Source organism: Protopterus annectens, chromosome 9.part0 (genome assembly GCF_019279795.1).
Source record: "Protopterus annectens isolate FY-2018-M chromosome 9.part0, PAN1.0, whole genome shotgun sequence".
Classification (NCBI taxonomy): domain Eukaryota; kingdom Metazoa; phylum Chordata; order Ceratodontiformes; family Protopteridae; genus Protopterus; species Protopterus annectens.
Window position 1 is genome coordinate 892,839,905 of NC_056743.1, and position 17,398 is coordinate 892,857,302.

The window sequence follows — 17,398 nt, forward strand, 5'->3', positions numbered from 1 at the left end:
CTCTTATTTTATAGATAGTACAGCATCTCTAACCAATGATTCCTCACCATCTAATTCCAACCCTGTCTCAAAGCCACATATCAGTACATCCTCTTTCACCTTCAAACTTGTGCCCACATCCTATATAAAACTATTCTTAAATTTAAACCATGCTCTTCTTCAGCTGATGACCTTCCAAATGAGTACTTAAAAATAGCAGCCAACAGCATTGCCTATCCTGTTTCAATCCTTATAAATATGTCAGTCCAGGAATCTAATGTTCCCCTTCTCTGGAAAAAGTCACACATTATCCCGCTGCACAAAGGAAGAAAATCAAAAGACATTAATAACTTGAGATTGTTATAGATGTAATCTCCCCTTGCCAAAACACTTGAAAAATGTATTCAAAAGCAATTGCTAGATTATCTCCTGCAAGGAGAACTCCTATCCTCTACACAACATGGCTTCCATCCTGCCTATATGCATACCATCAATAAAGCTAGAGATAATGACCAACTAGTCTCGTCCTTATTTCTAGACTTGTCTAAAGCCTTCAACAGTTTGGCACAGCAAACTTCTACTCCAAATGCCCTGACTATGTCTCTTTCAGCACACCTTTCTGTGGTTTAAAAGCTACCTGTCCAATAGGTATGTCAGCAAAATGGCACTGCACACTCTCTCCGTACCTCCCAGTCACCACTGGTGTACCACAAGGCTCTAGCCTTGGTTCCCTCCTCTGTAACATTTTCACTAACACCCTCTATACATCCACACAACAGGCCACCCTAATACAATATGCAGATGATTACTTCACTTTCATCTGCACATCTGACAACATGGTACACCTCCAAAACATTAATCAGGAAGCTTTAACAGACACTGAAACATGGCTTCGTAACTCATAACCTATGCTCAACCAAAAAAAGACCAAAGTACTACTTTTTCCCCAAATCCCTCTATCATTAAAAAACAAAATCTCAAATCCTCTCTCAATACAATCAGTGAAGTCACCTTTCATAGCAAATATTAAGGGTGATAGCGAATGATAATCTTGCATTCAACCTGCATATAACAAACTGCGTAAGAAAAACATCAAAAACTAGGGATGTTTTACAGAGCCAAAAACTCTCACTGACTCAACTAAAACTACACTTGTCACTACTTCTCTCCTCCCCATACTAGCCTCCAAGCTTCACAAAAACTAAAACTTGAACAATGCTATAACAAAGTTGCTAAATTTGCAGCAAATACCCCTTTCAAAACCCAACACTGTATAGCACTAAAGCCTAAATTGGTTAGAACTGCCTAATCAACTAACATATACACAGCTTCTTACCACCTATAAAATTATACAGCATCCATCTGCCTGTCCGGCACTAAAAAATATTCTGCACAACTATGTTCTCAACCGGTCATCGTGATCCGGTGACCAAGACCAAAACCTCCAGTCTGTCTACAAACCTATCAAATCTGCTGTGCATTGTCTGTACTCGTACACGTTTGCCAAGGCCTGGAACTCCTTACCTGTATCCATCAGGTCAATACACTCCCTATGATTCAAAAGCACTCTGAAAGACTTCAAGTCTAAAACCAGTCTCTGTTCTTGCTCAAAACTAGGATAAACTATATCCCTAAATGTGAACAAGTACATTACCATTCCTTGTAACTCCTTACTTTCCCTTCAGCACTTACTTCCTTACTTCTATCAAATTCTCCTCCCTGACTTTCTCTCTAAATATACCATAAGCCTGTTTTTCTCTCACTTCATACTGCAATTCTTGTTTGTATTAGACTAACTTACCTTTAAATTCTCTACAAACTAACATTTCTCTAAATATTAAGGGATTGTCATATAACTTGTATCGATCCTTAACCTATGTTTTTAGATTACGTCTAATTTGTAATAATTATTTAAACTGCAGATGTTTTTGTTTTATTTCTGAAGACTGCAAAGTTATTGTTCTTAAAATGTTTTGTAATAATTTAGAGCGTTTCTCCCTGGGCCTCCACTGAAAATGTGCTTCTACCCAGTCAGACTTTCACAGTAACCAAATGTTAAACTAAATTTCCGTATCAATTCCTTTCCCCAAACTTTTCTCAATTGTATTGCTTGTTTTCTGGTGTCGATCTATATTATATACTCTTAGTATTCCTTACTAGCTAGCCTCTTCCATCCTTGGTTCTATGAAAACGTTACTAGTTCTGGCCTTTCATTTTATAGGTCTCTCAAATTAATTCTGATTTTAAGCCCTGAAATAATATACCCCCCACTAATTTGGTCTTTCCCATTCTACTTGTTTCCTCGTCTGGTCTCACCATCTCTTCTTACTTTGCTACATTCTCTCACTCCCAGCTAAAAAGATAACCATCCCTATGGGCATTGCCTTTCTGTCTTCTAAGTCTCGCCTCTTTCAGTTTTAGTTTATTCATTTGTATATTTAGGACTTTGCTTGCCTGACACAGTCCTCACCTGTCACTTGTGACTATAACTCAGTTTACAGTCATTCCTGTTTTGTCCTTGAATAAGCATTAAACTTATCCATTTAACCTACCTGACTTTACAGTACCCTGGCAAGTTAGGAAGTCGCAACTCTCCTTGTTCAACTGGAAGAAAAGTACAGTTGTGTATGTAAACTTACGATAACAGATGCTCAAATGTTCACTGCTGCTGCAGTAACCTTAGCTATATGGGTTATATCCTGCCAAGGATACAACATCTGCAGCTTCCAAAGCTTTAGGGCTTCTTCCACATGCCCAAACTGTCAGGCAGCTCAAGCTGAGCTGACTAAAAGACAAGTATGAGTTCCTAGTCCTTCAGAGCTTTCATGAAAAGAGTGAGAGGAAGGGAGGGAGGCTGAGCCCTAAAAGGACAGTACTAGGAATAGCAAAAAAATAAATAAGCATATCCTAACATTAAAAAAACACACCAAAAATAAGGGTATGGAGCAGCTACTGCAATAATTCTCACATCCACTGTTATGCTAAGTTTACTTACACAACTGTACTATATTCATCATATTGATCACTGCTGCAGTAGCCTTAGCTATATGGGTAGATTACCACAGCTTTCCATATTTGGGAGGTGGAAGGAAAAGAATCCAGGAGCCCATGGAGAATGATTACACCAAAGCCTGAACTGGGACTAGAGAAGGATCAAGCCTATAGTGTTTTGTAAAAGTATGCACAGATGACCAAGTAAGCAGGTTCTAAAATACTTCTAGAAATCAACCCTTTCCAAAAAGTCATATATGAAGCCAAGGCCATGGCAGAATGGGCCTTGACTATCTGGAATAGTTTTGTTATGATGAGTAAAACAAAATGTAATAGTCAATCTCATTTGAAAATAGTCTGCACTGACACAGGCTGTCCCTTACCTTCACAAGAAATGACCAACTGATCCAAAGATCTGAAAGATTTAATTCTGTCAAGATAGTACACCAGAGTTGTCTGGCACAAGGTATGGCGTACATTTTCTCCCTCATTTTTAGGCTCTGGAAAGAAGACAGGGAGATGGATAATTTGGCTTAAAGTAAACTTGAATACTACTTAGGCATTAAACAAGGATTAGTCCGGGGAAAAAAAATATTGTTGCGAAAAATGATATATAGCTGCCCTACCATTACGGCTTGCAATTCAGATACTCTTCTTGGAGAGGTCAAAGCAATGAGTAAGATGGTTTTCCATGTCAAGATCCTCGAATCAGTCTTATGCACTGGTTCAAATGGAGCAAGTGTTACGTTTTGTAACACAAAATGAAGACTCAGAGGAGGAACCGACAGATTTTCTAGGAGGCTTCTTATGTAAAACACCTTCCAAAAACATTTTAATACGAGACTGCATTGAAAGTGGGACTCCATGGGCAAACATGCTGAAGAGGCTAACAAATGAACCTTGACAGAGTACTAACCATAAAACAGTCACTCTCACAAATACTGTAAAACTGAAGAAATAGTCCATAGATTCCTAGAATCAGGTTTCCTTTCTCATCACACTCTTTGACGATCTCAACAGCAGAAGGCACCAGGAACTAGTTTTCTGTCAAAAGGAAAATTCAAAATTTTATTCTTGAATTGCCTGGGAGGTTCTGTGAATGAATCCAGTCAAACCTCTTTAAAAGAATTCGAGAGGCAGCAGCTCTGAATGTGGCATCTACAGAGTCATAGGAAATTTTTAAACAACAAGTGGTGACTTGAGAAACAGAAAAAAAAATTACACAAAGCAGGTTTCTCCTCACAAGAAAAAAAAATATGCCAAAACATTCCTCATACTTTCACAATTGATTAGGATGAACTTAACATTTGAGCCTGACAAATGAAGATTCTAAAAATAAGAGTGGCAGAAGCATTCACTCCCCCAAAACTCATCAAAAACCTTCCCCATCTTTAACAGGAGGAGTGAGACTAGTATTTACAAAATACTTAGTAGCTGGATTTATTAAGGCTCTAGCTGCTGGATCATGCCAGAATTATTCTACAAAAACTTAAGACTGAAGAACTTTAAATCTGTTTTTAGGAGTACAAAGCTTACTGTCAAGGAAATTGCAGGCAGTCACAAATGCATCTTCCAAAGTAAAAAGAACTGGATGAATAAGCAAAGATTCTGGAAATTCGAGTTGTAACAATTTTCTGAAGGATTGAGAAACATCACAGTTTTCCAGTGACATATCATAGGTGACACTGTGGTATCGATAGTCAACCACAGTAAAACAAAAAAAAAAAAAAAAAAAATCACAGTATGTAAAGGCAATCTCTCTCACCTCCACACATTTATATGCATGAACGTTTATCAAAACCATTTCTGAAAGAACCTAATCACATTCTTCTGATATTTTAACTATTAAAAAGGGATGCATGTTGTACAATCTTGTATATTTGAGTCAAGCCTGGAATTAGTGCATAAAAACTTAACAGTTAGGGCTTTATAAATTGACCTATAACATATCTGTAACAAATCTTCTATTTATATTCATGTTTAATATTAAGTTTATGATGTGTTGTTAGCTCTTTTACTCCAAACAAAGGCTTTCAGACAGAACTGGATAAAACCTCGACTTGCAGACCAGGCTGAGTTTACCACTAAAGTCTAACAAACAGAAAATGTTCCAAGTTACACAGAAAATAATGCCAGTTTCCAAAGCCTTTATGAAATGTGCTTTTCTAGCACTTTATTTTCTAGTAATGAATGATCTGCTTTTATGTAATTTCACAAAGGTTTTTCAAATACTATAAAAAGCATCATTGTATTTTGGAGTCACACCAAGGAGATATACAGTGGTACAATGCTGTCGCTAACATAACCTGGCATCCCTTTTAAATTAAATGTGCTATAGACTATTTTTCTCATGTTGATAAGTGCACACTGGTTTGTTTGTGTCTTTCGGCTTTTCCCGGTTAGGGGTCGCCACAGAGAAACTCCGATCCGCTAATGATTGGTAGTTGATTTTTACATGCAGAGTTACCAGCCCTGACGCACAACCTTCAACGAAGGTACGCCCATTCACGCATGCACACCGGTAAAAGTTTAAATTATCTACCAGTATCCCTTTATCTTTAATGATGGTGCCATTTTTGTATAAACTGACCATTTATGTAAAAAATGTTATACCGGACTCTTAAACCTGGTGAATTTTTTTAACTTACCAAAGCATTACACCCTGGCAAATCAGTCTACACTGCCTACCTTGACTTGGCCAAAGCCTTTGAGACCATTCCACACTGTAGCATTATTGATAAGCTAATCAAACTAAATGTAAATCCCTATGTTACCTGTTAGATATTAAATCCTCTCATTAGCAAAACCCAGTCTACTAGTAGAAGCACACACTTCACCAAGACAGCAGCTAATAGTGCTGTACCCCAGGGATCTGTACTAGGACCACTCCTCCTTGGTATCCAGTTCTCCAACATCAAGGCTTATACCAAGGGCCAGTGGATGACTTATGTCAGGTGATAATTGCAAACAGATTTGTCAAACACAACTGACCACCAGATCCTACAGGGGGAGCTATCATGCCCTAACAAGGGGGGCTCAAACCACAACCTCAAATTAAATGCCAAGAAATAAAGCATCATGTCCCTTGCCAAACCTGGGCACTTGTGCTTTTATGGCATAGGTAGCAACCCCTTAAAAACTGATTTGGCCATTAAGGACCTGGGCACCTTCATTGACAACGATCCCTTGACCACCACATTACCACTATTGTTAGAAAATCCTTATATAGCCAGAATAATCTAAAGAAGTTTATCTTGTCATCACTCTTCTCGACCCCAAACTTGGAAAACTACACAGTATAATGTCCCTCCAAGGTACATACTTATCTAAACATGTAATCCAACTTGAGGTACCACAACATTTCCACACTAAGATAATCAAGTGGCCACCCTTGTGCTACCCTGACTGTCAATATGCGTTCACTCTTTTCGGTGCTCTATAAACTTTAGCAAGGTGACCTCTGCCTAGCCTACAGAGCTTCAACGGAGCCAGTCCTATGGTGACTTCTTCACCCTAAACATCAGTTCAAAACATCTGAACTTAATGTAAAATAAATATAAAATAGGACCTATTGGCATGATCAATATACATAACAGAAAATAGCTCTTAGGGAATAGGCACCCTGTAGTCCCTGACCCATTTTAAGTGCAAAATGGATGACTGGATTGGGTAATCATAAGTACACTCCAGGTCTGGCAAGCTCTTATAGGAATGGGAAGGAGGGAATTCAGTCTAAAGTAACCCAGAATCCAATCCTGTTCCCAACTTGACATCTATTTCGTACCACAACATTCTAAACAGCTGAACATTTAATTACAGTTATTACTCAACCTCTCAGTGCTCAATTACAGTGATTATTTTCTAGCTTCATTTTCCCTCCAGCCCCCCTGAGTTTTTTGGCTATACCTCTACTCTCCTTTACTATGCTTGAAAGCTTTTTTGGTGTATTTACTTTTTTATTGGAGGTATATCCTTGTATATATGTATATGTATGTATGTATGTATGTATGTATGTATATATATATATATATATATATATATATATATATACATATATGTGTGTGTGTGTGTGACTGCGGTGGTGGTGCTGAGGTAGCATTGTCGCCTCACAGTAAGACGTTGTCTTGTTCGATTCTCAGCTACAGCATCTTCTGTGTGGAGACATGTGTGAATGGTCATACCTTTGTTGAAGGCTGTGCATCAGAGCTGGCAACTCGGCATGTAAAAATCTACTGCCAATCATTAGCGGACCGGAGTTCCGCTGTGGCGACCCCTAACCAGGAAAAGACGAAAGAGACAACAATAACATTTTCTAGCTTCATTTTCACTTGCAGTGGTGTTAGGGCTCAAGATCCATAACAAAACTGAACTTGAAAATTCACTACACATTGTACTGTGGTGGTGGTGCTGCGGTAGCATTGTCACCTCACAGTCAGACTTTGCATGTTCGATTCTCAGTTAGAGCATCTTCTGTGTGTCGACATGCATGAATGGGCGTTCCTTCATTGAAGGTTGTGCGTTAGGCCCGGCAAGCCAGCACATAAAAATCTACTGCCAATCATTAGCGGACCGGAGTTCCGCTGTGGCGACCCCTAACCGGGAAAAGCCGAAAGACAGTTTTTTAGTACAAGGGGAAAGAAAATGGCACAACCATCTATAATTGGCAAGAGGGAGGTCCTTCCAAGCTGTGGGAGGCTTGATGGTTGCCAGGCATGGGAGCAAAAAAGTTCACAAAAGGACAACACTTACTTCTCGTGCAAATATTCTCTCACGGGCTCTCTGATATTCTTCTTCTCTTTCTTCTATAGATTTGCTCCTCCTGCCATCTTGTAATGGTACACGAATCTGTACAAGAAAATTAATTCATTACTTACAAATTATCAAAGTCCATAATCAGTGTCCATGGCAAATCATTTTCACTAGCAAATCTGTATTTGTAATATTACAACATACTTAAAGACTGACAATTTAATTAAACATGCATTTCTTGAAAACACCTGTCACTACTTGGGATGCAAATGCCACCCCATATCATAAAATTTTGAGCACAAAAATCAGCATACCATAACCCACTTTTAAATGAAACATGGGTATGGCTCACAAAGAATTCCACATGGCTTTGCAAAAGCCTTCACTACATGGATATGCCATTATCTATTCCATGAAGAACAGAAACAAAAAAAAATGCTGCAACTCAATGTCCAGTGCAATACAATATGCAGAGAGCATATTTTCTTACCTGTACAATATGAGCTCAAAAGGTAGAGATCCCCACAAACCAAAAGCACCACCAAAACTGACCAGATTCATAAAGTTCATGAACCACAACTTGCCATCTTCAAATTTCACTGGGCTCTAACTTCTGTGAGCATGACATCAGCTTTACAAGAGCCACTTCCAGGAATTATGGGAAAAATGGGACCACCAATGACAATAATTCTATCAGTGATAGAAAACACATACCCACACAGCCTACTACACAACTATGAACATAACCACCACTTAGGTCTTTACAAGTCTAGCCATGCAAACCAACCCAACTGTTTCTATGTAACATGGGTGTTTATTAGCAGGGGGTATATGTTAGTTAGGAAGTCTGTAGAGGTTACATGGGGGGATGTTAGTTTGGGCATTACTGTCGGTCTCTATCACGGACATGGAGGCCAAACCCATGGTGAATTTCCAATTTCCCATTTATTGGTCATAGTCACTCAAAAAGGGCTAGGTATAGAGACTCTGCTTCACATAGATGGAGAGCCTGTTCTAGAACTTAAGGATCCTCAGACACACAACTGTCTCACCAATGTCTGATTTATGTCACAAGCAAAACTGAAATCATTGGATCTACTGGTTCTGATGCTGCTAGTTTTGCAAATGTACAAAAGGTCCATCAGAGCTGTATCCGAGGATGCCTTGTACGCCAGGTATAGACAGCCTCTCTAACCTGCAGAAGACAGACTATACAGAAAAGGAAATCTGTACAGGACAATGTGTTTATACCCCAGATTTTCCTGGTAAGGAACCTCTGTGGGCACTTCAACTGTTGCACATGTCTGGTCAGGCACATGCTGAAGGAGGCATTACACTCAATGATGTGTTTGATAAGAGCAGAATAAAGTGGCACTATGATTTCCTTGGATCTGCATTCTGTCCTTACTTGTAAGCTGGACGACATAGAATAATTTTCTTACTACTTCGGCCACATGTTGGTCAAAGGGCAGATTACTGTCTACACAAGTTTCCAGATCCAGATCTCAGATTACAAGGTCAACTCCTGGGGCTGTCTTATGGATGGAGTAATTAGCCTGGATGGCATTTTCCAAAAGGCACTATAAGGTATTTCTTGGCACTAAGTTTTAGTCCATGCCTTTAGTACCAGTCATTTATGTTAGACCCTCTTGTAAGATGTTTGTGTCATGGGGAAATCTGCAAACTTGGTCAGCCAAAGTCCCTTGACATTAGCCTTCACCTCTGAGAAGTAGATGCCAAACAGAAGCGGTCCCAGCATGGAGCCCTAAGGTACTTCACTGCTGACCAGTCTCTTAGTGTAGGCAGCATCACCAATCCTAACTATATAGGCCCTGTCTATAAGCCAACTGGCAATCCAGCAAGTTATGTAAGGGTTTATGCCCAGTTTGGCAAGTTTAACTATACCAGAGTAGGGTATTGTGCCAAATGCCTAGGTTCAGTTAGATGGTATGTACAGTTTTCCCCTCATCCACTGCCTTGGTGACCTTCTCAAAAAAGTCCACAAGGTTCAGTAGGCATGACCTTCCCTTGGCGAACTCGATCTGAGTTGGGTCCACTCTGAAAGTTGCTTATGTCTTTGTTGATCATTTCCATAATCATTCATTCCATGGCTTTGCATATTAAACTAGTCAGACTAATATGTCTGCATTTTCGTGGGTTGGCTGATGGTCCACCCTCAGAAATGGGATAACTGCTGCAGTCATACATTGTCACGGAAAGACTGTTTTGAGGTTAAAGATGAAAAATGACTCAAGTTGTCTCGATAGGTCATGTTTACAGCTATTTAGGAGACATCCAGGGATACTGTTGTGGCCCACTGAGGTTGTGTTTTTGGCCAAGGAGGTGCTGCCAGGGCCTACTTCCTGTTAATAGTGAAGAGAGTTATGCTAGTAGGTATTCCACGGACTGTAGTTGGGGGTGAAGTTTGAGCTGAATTTTTCAGACAGCAAATTTGCTATGCTGCTGTGCTCAGTAAAGCTGGTATCATTAACCACCAGTTCACTAAGCTTGTGTGTGCTGCCTTTGAGGTTTTGGATACTGCTATAGAAGATCTTGTGGTTGTATTTAGCTTGTGAAGCTATCTTGACCTTGTAATTGGCCTTGTTGGAATTTTAGTCCTCTCAGTTTCCTGTTTACTTTAATTAGAAAGCTCCTATCATTATGGGAGTTGCTCTTCCTGATTTTAGTCAATTTTATTTTCCTTTTGTTAAATACCCTATTAGTGTTAGGATTCCACCACTGTGGTTTGTTTTTAGAGGTTGTTTTGGGCTTACTTACAGTAGCAGCGCTACCTCAATACAGCCAATTTCATGGTTGTACTGGGCCTCTGTGAAGAGATGGGAGGGGGACTGAATTTTGGTCACTTAATAGGGTGTAGTTTGCTTTGGATTAGTTCCTGCAACAGGGATTGCTGAGGTTACAGAGTAGATTTTTATTTGTGTTAAGTCCAGGAATCATTGTGCCTGAGAGTATGAAGCAGTGTATGTCTCCTAGTCTATAAAGCAGTAGCTAAAATCTCCCATGATTAGGGAATTTGACTTAGTGGTGTCTGTCTTCAGTAGGTCTAGGTATGACCTATGAGATTCTAGTGAAATACAGGGTGACCAGTAGCTTGCTAGGATATGGTATGGGACTTTGTCTATGGTGATCTGCATGTGGATAAATTCCAGGGCATTGTCCTGTTTAACCAGTGTGGACTTGGACTTGTGTTTCTTGATAATATAGATAAAGACATCTCCATCTTTTATCCCTGTCTGTGCAGTTGATGGCCTAAATGTGTGGAAAGCACTAAAGCCTTGCACTGCCAGAAATTAAAACCATGTCTATAAAAGCACAGATGTCTATTCCTAGCAGCACGCACTTTCTGCCATCTAAGGTGCAACTGCAAATACAGTCCTATACAATAAATTTAAATATGTGATTCCTCTTTTAGGGATATCAAGTTGTGTCAGGGAGTACCCTACATTATAATCTTAGAATGGTAACACGTAGTTTATATAACTATAAGAAAAATAGTGCAGTATCTATTTCTGGCACACTTCCAGAAGTTCACTGGGAAAAAGGTTAAAGATGAAAATCCCTAACTAAAGCACAAATGCAAACAAGAAACACAGGGAAACTAAATGCCAGCAAACTTTCAAGGAGTATCACCACAAAAGTGAACCTAGACATTCATACTAAGGCGGGACCAATATCCCCAGAGTTAGTTAAAAAAAAAAAAAAAAAAAGAAAAGGGCTACAGGAAATGCTACAAGGATTTACTTCAATTACTAGTGTTGAAAAACATCTTCCCAAATTCTAATTCTCAGTGTTGACAAACATCTTCCAAATTCTAATACTTAGTGTAATTAATAAGCATAAGGTTCAGGTCAAAGATCTAAAACCTGCATTTACTGTTCTGACACTGTTGACCAGAGCATAACAAAAGTACAGTTTTGTACCTACCACAAATGTAGATGTTCGAGTGCTCATACAGCTGCAGTCATAACAGATGGGTTATCCTGCCGTCAGGCGGGTCCTCGGTCAGCCGAATTCCAAAAGTCTAGGTCCGGCGTCGGTTGTCGTCGCTTCTTCCCTGATGTCAGTGCGGCAGGGGTATAAAAGAGGCAGCCGACGCCATTTTCTTCAGTTTTTCTTGCCCCAGATGTCAGGTGCCCCCAGAAGGAAGGCAAACATAATGTTATGCAAAGATGCAATGTTGATAAATCAAAAACAGTAGTTGCAAGCAAATACACCATAAAAGAATACCCCAAAAAGGTTATATGAAAAATGTTTGTCATAAGGCCTGTCCTAAGAGGGGATGGAGGGAGGGAAACCTGGACTGCAGCTGTATGAGCACTCGAACATCTACATTTATGGTAGGTACAAAACTGTACTATGTTCATCGTGCATACAGCTGCAGTCATAACAGATGGGTAGAATCCCAAAGCTAAGTAAGGGTGGTAGGCTCTAAGTGGAACTAGGAGGGGCTAGGATGCCCTGCAGGACTGCCATGGCAAAGCCCGCTCTAGATATTGAGTATAGTGGGAGGTGATAGTGCTTGGAGAAAGTGTGCACTGAACTCCAGGTGGCTGCTTCCAAAATATCCTTGGTAGGGACCCCCCTGAGGAAGGCTGCAGAGGTAGCTGTGACTCTGGTGAAGTGGGATCTGATGCATGCAGGCACAGTTTTTCCATGAAATGAGTAACAAAAGCGTATGCAGTGGGCTATCCATTTTGAAATTGTCTGTTTGGAAATAGCCTTTCCCTGAGCACCTACAGCATAGGACACAGAGTTGCTCAGATTTCCTGAATGGCTTTGTTCTGTCCAAGTAGTAACGGAGTTGTCTGTGAATGTCCAAGGAATGTAGTAGTCTTTCCCCTTTGTTTTGCGGATTAGGATAAAAGGTAGGTAAGTGGATAGTCTGATTCAAAGCTACACTGGATACTACCTTTGGCATAAAGTTAGGATTGGTTCATAAGGAAACTCTGTCCTGATGGAAAATGATGAATGGTTGCACAGCCGTGAGGGCCTGTAGCTCCGAAACCCTGCGTGCTGAGGTGATAGCCAGAAGAAAGGCTGTTTTCCATGACGTACTGTAACTCTGTTGAAGAAGCTGGCTCGAAGGGAGGAAGGAAAAACAAACTCAACTGGATCCACAATCCACTGATATCTCCACAAAATGGATAAGAACTGATTGTTTTACTGACTCGGCCTTCGCCTTCACATGGAACAATGTTGTAAAATACAAACCAGTATAAATACACCTTTTACACAATCAATTAAATAATTAATCAATTAAATGCTTCACCATTTAAAAAACATATGCATACACATTCATAAATAAATATTCTACAAAATATTACTTAAGGCATTAAGATTCTAAATTCATACCATTGGGAAATAATGTTCCAAAATTTATAATAAACCTGGATTCCATATTCAATAATTTTTGTTGGAAATTAATATTGTTTTCTCCTATTCCCCATGGTTTTGCCAAAATACTAAATCTGAAAACACAGTGATCCCCCCTATGGAATTGGTGAAAATGGCACGCAACTGGACTATCAAGTCTGTTGTTCCTAACATCCCCCAGATGTTCCAAAATTCTTAACTTAACCCTGCGTTTTGTTTGTCCTATATACCATTTTGGTTCTGTGCAATTGCAACCTATTATGTATATCACACCTGAAGAATTACAAGTAAAATGGTCTAAAGCATGATATATCACCCCATTAATGTTATGCCCATCTAAATTAACAATTTTATCACAGATTTTACATTTCTTACATGCAAAAGAGCCTGCATTAAAGACCCTGTCCTTTGACTAATTCCTTTAGATTTTTACATCTTGTATGAGAAAAAACAATGTTATGTGGAATAATGTTCCCTAAAAGTTCATCACTAGTTATAACAGACCACATATTCAAAACAATTTTCTTCAAAAATGAAGAAAAGGGAGAGAATTTATTTACAAAAAATATTTTATCCATTGTTATAGGAACTTCTTCCTTGGATTGAATTAAATTTTTTACAGTTCCCTTTCTGTTTCTAAATACCTTCCCTTGTTCCTTCAATTTTAACATTTCTTCTACTTTAGTTCTGCTTGAATACACAAGATTCTCAGAAGGGAGGAAGGGTCAGCTTTTCCAATACGTAGCTGAGGTCCCAAGCAGGGACTGGTGGTTTCCTTGGGGGTTTTAAATTCTTTGCCCCTCTGAGGAACTGCCTTAAAAGAGGGTGAGAGAATAATGGAGGATCTGTGTTGTATTGTGCAGAAATGGCTGAAGCATGGATCTTGATGGAGGAGAAGGAAAGTCCATTGTTTAACATCTCAGCTAGGTAATGTAAAATTTGAGGTATATTTATTACCCAAGGATTCTGTCCCTTTTCTTGATTCCAGGCACAAAATCGTTTCCATTTGGTGGAGTAAGCCTTTCTAGTAGGTGGTCTTCTGGCCTCCAAGATGACATCCTGCACCTCCTTGGAGAGGAGAAACTATTTGGAAATCAAGGAATTCTCCATGCAGCTAGATTTAGAGTTTTGAGATGGCTGTGAAGGGTTTTGTAGTTGTGCTGGGACAACAGAAGAGGGACTAGAGGTAGGATCCATGGTGGGGAATGTGTCAGGCTCCTCCTCAGGAGTGGATACCAGCGTTGTCTTGGCCAGTCTGAAGCGATGAGAATAATTTTCGGCCTCTCTGCTCTGGCTTTTAATAGAACTTTGGGCAGTAGAGGAAGAGGCGGGAAGGCATAGACTGTCAATGTTGCCCAATTGAAGGAAAGTGCGTCCACTTGCCAGGCCTGTGCATGATAGGTCCTTGAACAAAATTTTTTCAACTGGCAATTTCTGTGGGTAGCAAAGAGATCTATGTCTGGCTGTCCCCATGCCAGAGTTATCTTTGTGAAAAGTTGAGGATGCAACTTCCATTCATGTGGATCTGTCATATTTCTGCTTAGGTTGTCTGCCAGTGTGTTTTCCTTCCCTGGCAGGAATTGTGCCTACAGTTGAATTTGCAATTCCAGTGCTGTGTTCCATAGGGTCATGGCTTGCCTGCACAGGGGGTATATGAATGAGTTCCCCCCTGTTTGTTTATGTACCACATTACTGTGGTATTGTCTGTCCTTATCAATAGCTGGCCTGAATGCAGTAGGTCTTTGAAGGTCATAATAGCCTTTTGCACGGCTAGCATTTCCTTTTGGTTGATGTGAAGGTGCTTCTCTTTTCGGGTCCATTTTCCCTGAATGCACTGATCTGTCATGTGTGCTCCCCAGGCGTAGTCTGAGGCATCTGTTGTGATGATTTGAGTTGCTTGAGGTACACAGAAAGGAAGACCTGTGTTTCTTTGGCAAGCTTGAGTCCACCACAAAAATTCCTTTTGAAGGCATGGAATGAGTGGGATAATTGTTTCCTAGCTGTGTCTGTGTTGAGACCATAAGTTTTTCAGGTACCATTGAAGTTTCCTCATATGCAGCTTTGCACATGGGATTAGTAGGATGCAAGATGCCATGAATCCCAGAGCCTGCAGGATTTTCCTTGCAGTTAGCCAGGTGTAAGTTGCCATTTTTCTGAAGTATTGAGACAGTTGCCCTTGCTTGGCTGGCGTGAGGTAGGCCATCTGGGTGGTTGTATCCAAGCTGGCACCCAGGAAAATTATTTGCTGAGAGGGTATTAGATTTGATTTCTTTTTGTTGACTGTGTATCCCAGGAAGTTCAACAGTTTTATTACAAACGCCAGGTGCTGCAGTAGTATGTCCTTGCTGTCCGCTTGGATCAGGCAGTCGTCCAGATATGGGTAGATTTGTATCCCTTGTAGTCTGCAGAAGGCGATTACTGATGCCAGGCATTTCGTAAACACTCTGGGCGCAGTAGATAAGCCAAAGGGCAATGCAGAGAATTGGTAATGGGTTGAACCTGCAAGAAATCTGAGGTATCTTCTGCAATCTTGTCTGATAGGGACATGCAGGTATGCCTCCTTGAGGTCCAATGTTACCAGCCAAGACTCCTTGCCCAGCATTGGAAGAAGCTGCTGTAATGTGAGCATCTTGAATTTTGGCACCTGTAGATATGTGTTTAGGATGGATAGGTCTAAGATAGGTCTCCAATCCTTGTCTTTCCTCGGTACCAGGAATAGTCTGGAATAAAACCCTTGACCTTGTTCTTTTGCAGGTACCTCTTGAATTGCTTTCATGTCCATGAGAGCTGAAACTTGTTTTTGTGCCTCTGCCCTTTGATTTTGTGGCAGGTTTGGCATGCCTCTCATTTTTGGAAGGGTGTGAAAGTGGAACCTGTAGCCTCTGTCTATAACGTCCAGAATCCATTTGTCTTTTGTAACAATATGCCAATTTTTTGAGAATAATGTCAGTTTTCCACCCAAAGGTGCTGCCATTAAAGCTTTGCTTGGCAGGTGTAGGGGGAAGTCATTGTGTCTGTTTTCTAAAAGACTGTGATCTATCTTCTCCACCTCTTGGGGTTGGTGCTTGCCACTGTCTGGCTCTGTAAGATCCTTGAGGTTGCCCTCTGCCCCTTGGGTGCCTGTATCTGCCCCTTTGAGGTCTGTCCGTGGCTGGAAAGGACCAATTTTTTGAAGGCCAGTTTCTGCTGAAACTTGGAGGCTGTACCTGCAGGAAATCTTTCACTGTTTGCATTGATTTTGCTTTTTCCTCCATTTTCTTTAGCACCTCCTCAGCTTTAACACCAAACAATACATCTTTTTGAAGAGGTGCATTTAATAATTTAGCTTTGACATGATCTGGTAAGGTTTGCTCTTTGAGCCAAGCATGCCTACGTATAACAGAACCCGTAACAGCAGCTCTACATGAGGCCTCTAAAGCATCAAAACCACACTGCAAGGTATGTTTACCCACTTGCTCTGCACCATGCAACAAATCCTGCAACTCTTTTAAATCTGGTTGTTCTGGTTGTGTCATCTTGCTTTTCAGCTGAGATATCAAAACTGTTGATACTTTAACATATGGAACTGACAGTTTAATGCCCTCATGGTTAAAGTGGCCGAGGTGTACACCTTTTCCCCCACCTTTCTAAAGCTCTGGAATCTCTCTCTGAAGGTAATGGATTTTTAGCAGTAGAGGCCTTAATTCCCTTGGGACCCTGTGAAATTGTTTCTGGGTCAGCAGTATGGCTTTTATATAGGAACTGGTGAGAATCAGGAACCCGGTAATACCTGTCTGGTTTAACAGGAGTTGGAGGCAAAGAATCAGGATTAAGGCTGGCTTCTGTGTACACATCATCCAATATATCTAAAACAGGAGGGATAGCCAGAGGCCTATGCTGGGGGAGCAGAAGAAATTCCCTGAGCCTTTTATTGGAATCTGAGTAATCTTGGCCTTCCCAGTGAAAGTGTTCCCTCAGTGTATGCAGGGTTTCCCCAAAAGAGAAGTCCTCAGGGGGGGAGACCGAGGGAACAGACTCCTCTGCATCAGAGTCTTCGAATGGAGAATAGGCGTAATCCTGGTCCTCGGATAGTTCTGAGGTAATAGAAGCTTGATCTGAGGAAGGGTAGTCTTCCTCTAATCTGGGCCTTTTGTCAGAGGGGGGTTGAGAACCCCTAAGAATAATCAAATCCTCAGCCATTTTAAGCATCTGTTTTTTAGGCATGGTGCCTTGAGAGGGGGTCTGAGGAACCTGTTTTTTTGGTTTTCATGGCTGCTTTAGATTTAGTGAAGGCTTTAATGGAGAA

General features: G+C 40.5%; 1 protein-coding gene across 1 annotated transcript in view; it reads right to left on the reverse strand.

Annotated features, from left to right (window-relative positions):
* The window catches only part of R3HDM2 (R3H domain containing 2), a 2,908,810-nt gene that overhangs the window by 2,446,282 nt on the left and 445,130 nt on the right, over window positions 1–17,398 (reverse strand). Inside the window, exon 6 of the mRNA XM_044083626.1 lies at window positions 7,720–7,815. Coding sequence (XP_043939561.1) covers window positions 7,720–7,815 — 96 coding nt within the window. The remainder of the gene's footprint in view (window positions 1–7,719; window positions 7,816–17,398) is intronic.